The following is a 13569-nucleotide window of genomic DNA, read 5'->3' on the forward strand; positions in this document are numbered from 1 at the left end:
CCGGCTCAATGGATTGAGATCCGACTCTTCGCTGGCCATGGCAGAACGCTGACATTCCTGTCTTGCAGGAAATCACGCACAGAACGAGCAGTATGGCTGGTGGCATTGTCATACTGTAGGGTCATGTCAGGATGAGCCTGCAYGAAGGGTACCACATGAGGGAAGAGGATGTCTTCCATGTAACGCACAGTGTTGAGATTGCCTGCAATGACAACAAGCTCAGTCCGATGATGCTGTGACACACCGCCCKAGACCATGACGGACCCTCCACTTCCAAATCGATCCCGCTCCAGAGTACAGGCCTTGGTGTAACGCTCATTCCTTCGACGATAAACGCGATTCCGACCGCCACCCAAGGTGAGACAAAACCGCGACTCATCAGTGAAGAGCACTTTTTTACCAGACCTGTCTGGTCCAGCGACGTTGTTTCCAGTGATGTCTGGTGAGGACCTGCCTTACAACAGGCCTACAAGCCCCCAGTCCAGCCTCTCTCAGCCTATTGCGAACAGTCTGAGCACTGATGGAGGGAGAGTGCGTTCCTGGTGTAACTCGGGCAGTTGTTGTTGCCATCCTGTACCTGTCCCGCAGGTGTGATATTCGGATGTACCGATCCTGTGCAGGTGTTGCTACACGTGGTCTGCCACTGCCGAATCAGCTGTTCGTCTTGTCTCCCTGTAGCGCTGTCTTAGGCGTCTCACAGTATGGACATTGCAATTTATTGCCCTGGCCACATCTGCAGTCCTCATGCCTCCTTGTAGCATGCCTAAGGCACATTCACGCAGATTAACAGGGACCCTGGGCATCTTTCTTTTCGTGATTTTCAGAGTCAGTAGAAAAGCCTCTTTAGTGTCCTAAGTTTTCATAACTGTGACCTTAATTGCCTACCGTCTGTAAGCTGTTAGTGTCTTAACAACCGTTCCACAGGTGCATGTTCATTAACTGTTTATGGTTCATTGAACAAGCATGGGAAACAGTGTTTAAACCCTTTACAATGAAGATCTGTGAAGTTATTTGGATTTTTAGAAATTATCTTTGAAAGACAGGGTCCTGAAAAAGGGACGTTTATTTTTTTGCTGAGTAGTATACACTATATATACAAAAGTATGTGAACAACCCTTCAAATTAGTGGATTCGGCTATTTCAACCTCACTCGTTGCTGACAGGTGTAGAAAGTCGAGCACACAACCATGCAWTCTCCATAGACATAGATTGGCAGTAGAYTAGCCGTACTGAAGAGCCTAGTGACTTTGATAGGATGCCAGCTTTCCAACAAGTCAGTTCTGCCCTGCTAGAGCTGCCCCAGTCAACTGTAAGTGGTGTTATTGTGAAGTGGAAACYTCTAGGAGCAACAACGGCTCAACCGCGAAGTGGTAGACCTCACAAGCTCACAAAACGGGACCAAGGAGTGCTGAAGGGCGTAGCGGGTAAAAATATTCTGTCCTCGGTTGCAACACTCACTACCAAGTTCAAAGCTTCCTCTGGAAGTAACGTCAGCACAATAACTGTTCTTTGGGAGATTCATGAAATGAATTTCCAATGTCGAGCAGTCGCACACAAGCCTAAGATCCCCATGCGCAATGCCAAGCGTRGGCTGGAATTGTGTAAAGCTCATGCCATTGGACTCTGGAGCAATTGAAATGCTTTCTCTGAAGTGACGAATCATGTTTCACCATCTGGCAGTCCGAGGGAAGAATTTAGGTTTGGCGGATGCCAGGAGAACGCTACCAACCCCAATGCATAGTGCCAATTTTAAAGTTTGGTGGAGGAGGATTAATGGTCTGGGGCTGTTTTTCATGGTTTCGGGCTAGGCCCCTTAGTTCCAGTGAAGGGAAATCTTAATGCTACAGCATACAATGACATTCTAGATTATTCTGTGCTTCCAACTTTGTGGCAACAGTTTGGGGAAGGCCCTTTCCTGCTTCAGCATGACAATGCCCCCAGTGCACAGAGCACTGACCTCAACTCATCGAACACCTTTGGGATGAATTGGAACGCAGACTGCCCGACATCACTAATGCTCTTGTGGATGAATAGAAGCAAGTCCCCGCAGCAATGTTCCAACATCTAGTGGAAAGCCTTCCCAGAGGAATGGAGGCTGTTATAGCAGCAAAGGTGACCCCAACTCCATATTAATGCCCATGATTTTGGAATTAGATGTTTTGACATGCTTGTCAAAACATCTAATTCCAAAATCATGTCCACATCATGTCCACATACTTTTGGTCATCTAGTGTATTTACACAATAAAACACAATGGGTACAGAGGTCAGCCCAGTCATGTCCCATACAGCCGGAGAGCAGGCAGGGACTCACAGTTGTGGCATGTGGCTCCAGTGTATCCTGTTCCAGAGCAGTCACAGTAGAAGGTGTTCCAGGACTGGGAACACTGCCCTCCATGTTCACAGAAGTTGGGCAGACATCTGGAGAGACAGGGAAGATCAGACAGTGGGAAGGAATCCAAGTAACCTGGTACTAGAGAGGCAATGTCATGGAGACAGCAATGCTAAAACAATGTGGTTGTTCCTACTCTCTGACTGAACTGAACTAGCTGGAGATAATGGTTTTGATGACAGTGTTTTGATATTTGTGACATCTTCTTATTAACAACAAAACGACTAAGACTTAAAATTTTATTTATTCCAGACACAGTCTAATTTCACAGGGAGCGGTTTAAAGACGAGCATCTGCATACAAAACTCTCCAGTGACAATAGATTTAGCAAACAGAATATTGAGTTTYGATTTTCATAACAATTTTGTTATTGTTGATTTTTGTGTGGGGCTCAAATTCAAGTAAAGCAGGTGTTTGTGCKGGCAGTTGTTTGTAAACATGCATAGCTATGGCAGGTGCAAGCAACCCAACCCAACCCCACTCTCRTCACCCCTCTCCCTCTCTACCATGACATTTCTGCAAATCGTCTGAGGTCTCTGTAAATGTTAACAATATGCAGAAAAAGTACCAGTGAAACTGGCTATGGAAAGACACTGATTAATAGTGCCTTCCTCYTGCCTCTGTACCTTCTAAAATTACCTGCCTTTTAAGCTTGCATATATTAGTTAATTCCGCTTCAATTGTGAAACCTGTCCCAGGGGAGCTCTGGTTTAGTGGGGGTTGTACATACAACACAGCTATTACAATACCCATTTACCTATTTAGCACTACAAAAGGAGTCAACTGTTCMCCGAAAAATGTTCAGGTGATGGTTTAATTATTGCTGTGCTATTTTTATTCATGCACACAGAAAAGGCTTTCGTGGACCATAAAATTATGCTGCTCAACTTGCAGAACTGTTCCTCRGCAATAAACCGGACAATAAAGTTTTAGTGGTCGGAGTGAATGGCAAGGAAAGCTCTTCAACAAAAGGTACTATAATCTCTRCGAGTTTTTTTGTGTTATGTAATTAGTTCCCTCGCTGACAAAGAAATGAATTGCTTTTCTTTAAAGTATGTCACAAGCCAAAGTGCTGAGTTAGGTTGGGCATGTCCCTTAATGGCTTTATTGAACATTCCTAGGCACCCATGGCCCCCACCTCCACGGTGGCATGCGGAGGCCGCGGTCTTCCAGTCAACCTGCGCTGGCTGTTAGGGGACTGCCATCCTGAGCCTGGCAGGGTCCTGGAGGGTGACAGCTGCTCATGCATGTTTTAAAGCTGGAGAATTGGTGATGGAGAGAGACAGAGGGAGGCCTAGCTTTGCTATGTTATACTATTAATATACAGGCAGTGTTGAGCAGGGGGYAGGATAAATCAACACTGTTTCTAAAAAGGTAAGACGATAGAAAGAACAACTCCCAGGGTATGTCGTAATCTTGTTTGATTGCAGTGATTTGTCCGTTACAGTGGAGGTTACGCAATTATAAGTAGGTTGTCATTATATTGAAAAGGTTGAAGATGGAAGCTTTTTTTATTATGTTGGTTATTGGAACACCACAAGCATAAACACAGTGCTTAATCCTCACCACAGGAACGAAATACAAAGTCATTCAGAAATGGGTGCTGTTTAAATCACCAGTTCTCCAAAAACACTCCGTGTTGCAGATCCTGAAATAGTGTATAGTCTAATTACAGTATAGCTCTGCATGTAGACATCTGATTATTCATATTGTGCTTTGACTAATGTATTGGGCGCTGGTTCTATACATAAAAATAGCGAAACAATGTTCAAGATTTTAACACTAAGAAACAAGTTGCCTCTTTTGAGCTTTGCCACATAATTATTTTTGCTTACTGTTTCTCATGTTGGGTTCCCAATTAAAATATGTTCGGTGTGGTGTCATAACATGAGAAATTTCGCTCCCGACACTTTTGGAAACACTAAAGAAAAATAAGCTGCTCTCCTCATCATCACTTCTCAGTGGATCTTAGGTTAACTGGCTCCTGGGTTTCATGCATCCCAGTAAAAATTGTACAGTAAACTGTCAGTCTGGCAATCAGTCAATCGGCATTCTGACTCCAGTCACAGTTAATTAGAGACACAGTCGAAAGCAGAGTCCCAATCAGCTGCTTTTTCCATTGGGCAACATAGGAACCTACCACGTTTCTATAATTACTCTACCCTCCTCAGTAATTACTGTAGACCCTGTAAAGGCTGCTGACTTCAAAAGTCCCCTGCCTTAGAACATGTGTTAATGTTCATTTGCTCACACTTCAGCTGTGAGAAAAGGATTTCACAAGCTTCAGGTCCAAAATAAACTACAATGTTTTATACCAGCGCCATAAAATCAAATGAGGAGACAGCAATTATGTGCTTGCACAATCCAAACAGAGTTGCTAGAACATACCATATCAAACAAGGTCTGAAAATAATCAAGTGTTAAGTTTTGTGTTAGTTGCATAAGCAAAAAACAAAAGTCCCGTGCATATGCTTTGAGTTGAAGGTTGTCACCTTGGCACATCATTTCAAAATTCTAATATTGTATACAGCAATTGTGATACCTGTCATGGATGCCACATGTGTCAAACTGCAGCTCCTTGTACTTTCCCAGCCGTCCTTGTTGCACCCGGTTCAGGTCCATGGGCTGGCTGTTGATGGAGATGAGACGCATGCAACCCTGGAATGCCAATGTGGGGTTCTCACAGCCTGGTTCAGCTGGGGACAAGGAGGGACAGCCTAATGGAACACACAGCAGAAGGATGTTTACGTAACAAAACATCTGCCAAACCAGCTTCTACTGTAATAATGCAAAGTATTCAGACCCCTTGACTTTTCCCACATTTTGTTACGTTACAGCCTTAAAACGGATTAAATAAATTACATCTACAAAAAATACCCTATAACCTATAAAAACAAAAATACCTTCCTTTAAAAGTTACGAGCTTATGCCGCGACCGTTAGTGGTAGATGGTGGCATTCTGTCATCACAAGGGGGAGTTAGAACGCGGAACTATTGGTAGTCTAAACTGTGGCACAAATTTACTATCTTTTCGTAAATGAATGGAAGTGTTTTCAGTCTGAGAGTCTCTCTTCTCTGGCACTAGTGTCCTGCATCAGGCAACAACAACAAAAAACTGTTGGTGGTCCTGGAGTTAAGAGAGAACTTGGGTAAATACAATTGGGGAATTTCATTTGACATGTGGACTGACGATTTTTGAAAAATAGGCACGGTGGGCTTTTGGTTTTTCTCCCTCTAAAAACATAAATAAATCGTTCAAAATAACAAACTGGCTTTATTTACAAATTAGTAAGAATGTCTCACCCCATGTTCAAGTGTGGCCTTTTCCCCTTTATTCAGATTACAACAGCTCTCTTTCGGTTATTTGAAAACGAAATAATCTCCAAAATATCGTTGGTTGCAATTTCAGTTTAATCCACCAGAAAAGACAGAACAAATAATACAACAAATACTGTGGRTAAACTCAAATATACTATTTGATAATAAAAAAAAGTTATCAATTGGAACCTTTATCAAGTGGAAGGGGGAAAAAGTAAGGAACACGTCTGGCGGCCCTGCATTAAAGAACAAAATTGGTTAAAGAAAATTGTGATAAATAAAAATATATACCGGTTTCATTTCAGAACCAAAAAATTGACAGCTGTGCCATATAGATTGCAAAATAGTTGGGAAGAGATTTTAGATGTACCGATTCCATGGCACATGGTTTATGAATTGACATGCAATTTTCCGTTAGTTATAACCTACTGCAGGCCACCTCTGGGTTTGACCTTCAGAATTAATGATTATATTGAAGATAGAAGCCCCCTCTGAAATGAGTTCTGAGAGATGATCTGTTATCCAACAATTATTATTATTATTATTACTGAATGACAGAGCTGGTCTTGATAAATCAATCAGATTTTTATTTGGAAATGTTAGGATTATGATTGTAAAATTAATCTGATTGTGATTGTAAAATGAATCAGCTGATGCATTGGTCCAGAGGCAGGAGGTATTGGGGGAGACGTCATTGGCGGAGAATCAGGCGGCATTGGTGGAGAGTCAGGCGGAGAATAACGAGTTGAAGAGGGCGAGGAACTCTGGAACTCCACCTCCTGTTTGTGGACTCTTCAAACAATGTGCCATTGATGAAAATACCTGTTTATTTGTGAAAAAAATCACCCTTATTAACTCTTTAGTCATATCACAGTTCACATATTTACTTATGGTTTTGACTACACCTAGCAACCTGTTTAAATTATATGAGCAAAAAATATTCCATTTAAGATCCTATTATCTCACCCCATGTTCAAGATTGGCCTTTTTACCTTTATTCAGATTACAACCGCTCACTTTCGGGTATTTGAAAACAAAATCATCTCAAAAATATCACTGATCTATCGGTAGTCTAAACTGTGGCACAAATTGAATATCTGTTCGTAAATGAATGGAGGTGTTTTCATTCTGTTAGTCTTTAATAAATACATGTTTTGACGGTTTTGACAAAGTTAATCTGCTCATGTTGTGTGTGTTCAATAATTTGTGACATTGTGGTTCCAATAAAGAATGTAAACAAAATAAATCCTAATCATATTGAATAATCAGATGCGTGTTGCACTTTAAACATTTGGATAATAAAGCATATTTAAATTGGTTGATTTTAATACTTCTGACATCCAAAATTCTAACTCCACCCATAACTTTTGGACATTTAAACATTCCCAGAAGGCAGGGATTATTATAACCTACTGCAGGCCTAAAACCTATGGGTGCAAACAACGTTTCCATGATGGGCTATTAGCAGGACAACAGACTCTTCAACCTTTACAAAAGGATAGCTTGGCTAGGTGTGAAAAAAAATCCCCCCAACTTGAAATGTATTAAGTATTCTAAAGTTTTACATTTCTATCTCCAAACCTCATGCAACCGCAAAATGTCAGATAAAGCATATACTGTACAGTACTACTTCATCAACATCTTTATGCTTTCGTTAATAAAAATAATGATAAACTATTTCAAAATGCAGACGTTAATTTCAACTATCAGCAGGACTATAGACTCTTGCCGAGTTTAGGGGCTTTAAATATATTAACAGGTCCGTATCGATTTACTATGCGAATAAATATCACTGAATTACATAACATGGGGACTGGTCTTGATACATCAATCCGATTTTTATTTGGAAATGTTTGGATTATTTTGCTCTTCATTATCACAATATTGAAAACTTTCAAATGCATTCATGAATTAAACCGCTTTAGCCGACATGTTGCGGTTCATCTGATGAAGGTGCACATGGACCTATTTATATAATGAATATCAATTCGGAGGACAGAAATGATTAAATATTAAAGCATTAGACCTCTCACTAAAGGCGTCAGTCATACAAAAGTTATACTTAAATCCAAACTGGTTTTCTAGCAGATTAGTAAGTATGTCTCACCCCATGTTCAAGAATGGCCTTTTTACCTTTATTCAGATTACAGCTGTCACTTTCGGTTATTTGAAAATGAAATAATACAATAAATATTGTAGTTAAACTCAAATATAACAATTGATTAAAAAAAAACATTATTTTTCAATAAAATGTTTAAAAAAGGTTAAATCTTTGGAAATTATATCATAAATAGGACTGGTAGAGTTATGTCACACATGCAGCTAACATGGAAATGTCTGCTCTACCCAAAATTACAACCAACTAATTGCAGCATTACTGCAAAAATGGAAGCGGAAGGTGGAAAAAGTAAGGAACTTGTCTATCGGCCCTGGAGGTATTTTGAAAACAATAACAAATTATTGTTTTTCACAAGGGCTATTAGTAGGACACAATGTGGTCACAAAAACACCTCTCTGACATAGGGTCCTGCATAACTCTTGATGATGTCATTGAATGTCTCACCAGCTTTGATTCATACCTGGGCCTGCAGCACGCAAAGTTCTCTGTTTGTCAGACAAATTATTGTGACAAAACTACAGAACAGTACAAAACAAGAGAACACACATGGTTAATGTTCAMATTTTTTWAAATATATACTGTACATACAGTTGAAGTCAGAAGATTACATGCACGTTAGCCAAATACATTTAAACTCAGTTTTTCACAATTCCTGACATTTAATCCTAGTAAAAATTCCCWGCCTGTCACGCCCTGACCATAGTTTGCTTTGTATGTTTCTATGTTTTGTTTGGTCAGGGTGTGATGTGGGTGGGCATTCTATGTTGTATGTCTAGGTTGTCTGTTTCTATGTGTTTGGCCTAGTATGGTTCTCAATTAGAGGCAGATGTCAGTCGTTGTCTCTGATTGGGAGCCATATTTAGGTAGCCTGTTTTTCCTTTGGGTTTTGTGGGTGGTTGTATCCTGTGTTAGTGTTTTCACCATACGGGACTGTTTCGGGTTGTTTGTTTTGTATTTTTGTTATTTCATTAAGTGTTCTGTTTGATTTATTAAATTATCATTATGGACACTTACCACGCTGCATATTGGTCCGATCCTTGCTACTCCTCCTCAGACGAAGAGGACGAAACCRGTTACACTGCCTTAGGTCAGTTAGGATCACCACTTTATTTTAAGAATGTGAAATGTCAGAATAATAGTAAAGATAATTATTTATTTCAGCTTTTATTTCATCACATTCCCAGTGGGTCAGAAGTTTACATACACTCAATTAGTATTCGGTAGCATTGCCTTAAAATTGTTTAACTTGGGTCAAACGTTTCAGGTAGCCTTCCACAAGCTTCCCACAATAAATTGGGTGAATTTTGGCCCATTCCTCCTGACAGAGCTGGTGTAACTGKGWSAYGTTTGTAGGCCTCCTTGCTCGCACACGCTTTTTCAGTTCTGCCCACACATTTTCTATAGGATTGAGGTCAGGGCTTTGTGATGGCCACTCCAATACCTTGACTTTTTGCCACAACTTTGGAAGTATGCTTGGGGTCATTGTCCATTTGGAAGACCCATTTGCGACCAAGCTTTAACTTCCTGARTGATGTCTTGAGATGTTGCTTCAACATATCCACATAATTTACCTTCCTCATGAAGCCATCTATTTTGTGAAGTGCACCAGCCCCTCATGCAGCAAAGCACCCCCACAACATGATGCTGCCACCCCCGTGCTTCACGGTTGGGATGGTGTTCTTCGGCTTGCAAGCCTCCCCCATTTTCCTCCTCAAACATAACATAACATAATAGTTCTATATTTGTTTCATCAGACCAAAGGACAATTCGCCAAAAAGTACGATCTTTGTCCCCATGTGCAGTTGCAAACCATAGTCTGGCGTTTTATGGCAGTTTTGGAGCAGTGGCTTCTTCCTTGCTAAGCGGACTCTCAGGTTATGTCGATATAGGACTTGTTTTACTGTTTCCTCCAGCATCTTCACAAGGTCTTTTGCTGTTGCTCTGGGATTGATTTGCACTTTTCACACCAAAGTACGTTCATCTCTAGGAGACAGAACTCGTCTCCTTCCTGAGCGGTATGACGGCTGTGTGGTCCCATGGTGTTTATACTTGCGTACTATTGTTTGTACAGATGAACGTGGTACCGTCAGGCYTTTGGAAATTGCTCCCAAGGATGAACCAGACTTGTGAAGGTCTACAATTTTTTTTCTGAAGTCTTGGCTGATTGTCTTTGATTCTTCCATGATGTCAAGCAAAGAGGCACTGACTTTGAAGGTAGGCCTTGAAATACATCCACAGGTACACCTCCAATTGACTCAAATGATGTCAATTAGCCTATCAGAAGCTTCTAAAGCCATGACATAATTTTCTGGAATTTTCCAAGCTGTTTAAAGGCACAGTCAACTTAGAGTATGTTAACTTCTGGCCCACTGGAATTGTGATACAGTGAATTATAAGTGAAATAATCTGTCTGTAAACAACTGTTTGATAAATTGCTTGTGTCATGCACAAAGTAGATGTCCTAACCGACTTGCCAAAACTATAGTTTGTTAACAAGACATTTGTGGAGTGGTTGAAAAACTAGTTTTAATGACTCCAACCTAAGTGAATGTAAACTTCCAACTTCAACTGTATATAAAACGTGTAACAGAGCCTTTCCATAAGTCCACTCAAGTTTCTTCAACTGTCTTCTGACTGTGATTAGAGCGATGTTGACGTTGTGCTGTGATGCCAGCAGATTCCAGATTGCCTTTGCCGATCACTCATCATCTTCAACCATCAGTTAGTTGATGGCTTGAATAGTTTTGTTGGAAATGGAATACAATGTAAAAATGTGTAGCATACAGTAAAGACCAGCAGTCAATTTATTTAAGCATTCTTTTTTATCATTATTAGGCCAACTTTACAGTATTGTTGCCTACTGTACCTGTTCCCTTTCCTGGGATTTCGCGTTCGGCGTAACACAGGCGAATAGCACTGTCCGTGACCATATTCCCCAAGTCTAACAGTATTTTACTGACATGTTTAATTATTCAAGGCTCCTTTCTCTTCTCTGTGCTGGAGTTCTTTTAAGAATACAAAAGAAGCCATGCACCCTTGATGGGCTATCAGCAGGACAATAGACTATTACGGGTCCACCAAATGCATTGTTTTCTAACCACATCTGGATGGATCCATAACGAATACTATGGGAATAAATARCACTTAATGACAGAAATATTGGAATAAAGTAGGCTAATGAAGGCAACAAATAGTTGCTTACTGGAACACCCAAAGTCATCCAATTGTTATAATAGGATTTGGCGGAGAATGACGCGTTGAAGAGGGCGAGGAACGAAATGGAGTKKCAATCCATGCCAGGCACACCTGTGAGCTCTGGAATTCCACCTCTGACAGGCAGAGTCAACATATGTGGCGGGTTCGTCAGGTCYTCGGTTCACTCTGACATTTCCAGTTCTCTTCTGACAACAAAACTTGAGGAACTGCTCACCAGGCACAGCAAGGTCCGTCCGGACTGTTATGCTGTTCTGCTATTCCAAGGATGTGTAACCGAAGAGAGATAACACGAGTTGACACAGAATACCAACTGGGATGGATAACAAGGCAAATGTGGCTTACKAGTGAACCTCCGGGTGTTCATCATTAATACTGACTTTCAGAAGTTTCTGTCCATGACTGATGCAACCCGAAAAAGCATTAAAGACWGAGTTAATGAGTWSTTCAGGTCATCGAGAAAGTCTGGAAGTGGCCTGCTCTCCCTTATGTAAGGAATTAGGCACATTACCATGTTTACTATGTAATGTAGGGTATGTTTACTTGTCAGACTGCACAGTAYCCTAATAAACATATGCATTTTGAAATAGTAAAAAAATTCAATAGAATACAATAACGTATTTCTATCACGGTAGATGCTGTGTTTTTGGTTGATGGCCAATATTAAAAACAGTCAAATGCATTTGRGAATTCAATCGCTTTATTGTTGAATTATTTAAGACTCCTTTCTCTTCTCTGTGCTGGAGTTCACTTAAGAATAAAGTAGGCTAATGAAGGCAACAAATTGTTGCTTACTGAAACCCAAAGTCAAAATTGGTCATATAAGCTTTGACATGCTACCCGCGTGAGGTTAAACTTTTCAGCACAGTTTCACGCTGCTCTGAGAAAAGCATGGGGACTGGTCTTGATAAATCAATGAGACTTTATTTTCACTGAATCTCCCATTTGGGTATTGTTTAGCCTACAATTATGGTGTGGAAAGGCAAAGAGGCAAGAGAATCCGAGCAAATTACAAGAGAGACCCTTGTGAAAACTGTTCACCTTCCAACAGACAATGACCCTAAGCACACAGCCAAGATAACACAGAGTGGCTTTGGACAAGTCTCTTGTATGTCCTTGAAATGTTAGGATTATATTTGCTCTTCACTTTTACATGCCTGTCCACTTCCGCCGAAGTCGGCTCCTCTCCTTGTTTCGGGCGCGCGTTCGGCGGTCGACGTCACTGGCTTTCTAGCCACTCGCGCTCCATTTTTCATTTATCCATTTGTTTCGTCTTGTTCGCTGCACACCTGGTTTTCATTCCTCAATCACACTACATGTATTTATCTTGTTCCCCCTGTCTTTGTGTGAGATTGTTTTGTGTTACGTGTCTATTTTGACGCTCTATACTGGTATGCATTCATTTCCGTGTTTTATTTCACGACGGTATTGTTATTTGTTTGTACATATTATTGGGACTGTTTGCAAGTTTCCACTTTTGCCAATTGCTGGAGGTTGACAGTGGCGTACGTCTGTTGGTTTCTCCTGCCTAAATAAAGTGTGCGCCTGTTCACAACTCTCTGCTCTCTGCACCTGACTCCCTCCCAGTACGCACATCATTGACAGCGCCATATTTTACTAACGAAAACTCTGAAGTTTAGTTTTTAGTTTTTTTGGAATAGAAACACCATATATTAATCAAATTAATTAAGTTACAATTTCTTAAAAATCATATCATTACTCATGATCTTACAAAAAAGGTATTAAATTCTCTCGTCAGCCAATATTGAAACAGTCAAATGCTTTCCAAAGATCCCTCTGGTGGTCAAACTAGCACTAACTAGCATTAATGGCAACAATGGCTGACACATAACGTGCCATAGAATTCTGCGGCAGCCCGAAGCTGCTTGCCAGTATGACGCAACTTCTAAGGAAGATTCATGTTAAATTACATTTATTGGACATGATTTGAAAAGCACACACCTGTCTATATAAGGTCCACAGTTGACATGCATGTCAAGGCAAACCAAGCCATGAGGTCGAAGAATTGTCCATGGAGATACGAGACAGGATTGTGTCGAGGCACAGATCTGGAGAAGGGTACCAAAACATTTCTGCAGCATTGAAAGTCCCAAGAACACAGTGGCCTCCATCATTCTACATGGAAGAAGTTTGCACTGTTCCTGAGCTGTCCACCCGCCAAACTGAGCAATTGGGGAGAGGGCCTTGGTCAGGAGGTGACAAGAATGCGATGGTCCCTCTGACAGAGCTCTACAGTTCTCTGTGGAGATGGGAGAACCTTCCAGAACACACTATTCTGCAGCATTACACAATCAGACCTTTACGTAGGAGTAGCAAGACGGAAGTCACTACTCAGTAAAGCACATGACAGCCCACTTGGAATTCTCTGGTCTGATGAAACCAAGATTAACTATTGGCCTGAATGCCAAGCTTCACGGTCTGGAGAGAACCTGGACCCATCCCTACGGAGAAGCATGGTGATTGCAGCATCATGCTGTGGGGAAGTTTTTCAGTGACAGGACTGGGAG

At 41.1% G+C, this 13569-nt stretch overlaps 1 protein-coding gene across 1 annotated transcript in view; it reads right to left on the reverse strand.

Annotated features, from left to right (window-relative positions):
• Positions 1–13569, reverse strand: part of LOC111976258 (contactin-associated protein-like 5) — a 116120-nt gene that overhangs the window by 22810 nt on the left and 79741 nt on the right. The window contains exons 10-11 of the mRNA XM_024005031.2: positions 4934–5108; positions 2314–2420 (exon numbers count right to left, since the gene is read on the reverse strand). Coding sequence (XP_023860799.1) covers positions 2314–2420; positions 4934–5108 — 282 coding nt within the window. The remainder of the gene's footprint in view (positions 1–2313; positions 2421–4933; positions 5109–13569) is intronic.

Source organism: Salvelinus sp. IW2-2015, linkage group LG2, assembly GCF_002910315.2.
Source record: "Salvelinus sp. IW2-2015 linkage group LG2, ASM291031v2, whole genome shotgun sequence".
Lineage (NCBI taxonomy): Eukaryota > Metazoa > Chordata > Actinopteri > Salmoniformes > Salmonidae > Salvelinus > Salvelinus sp. IW2-2015.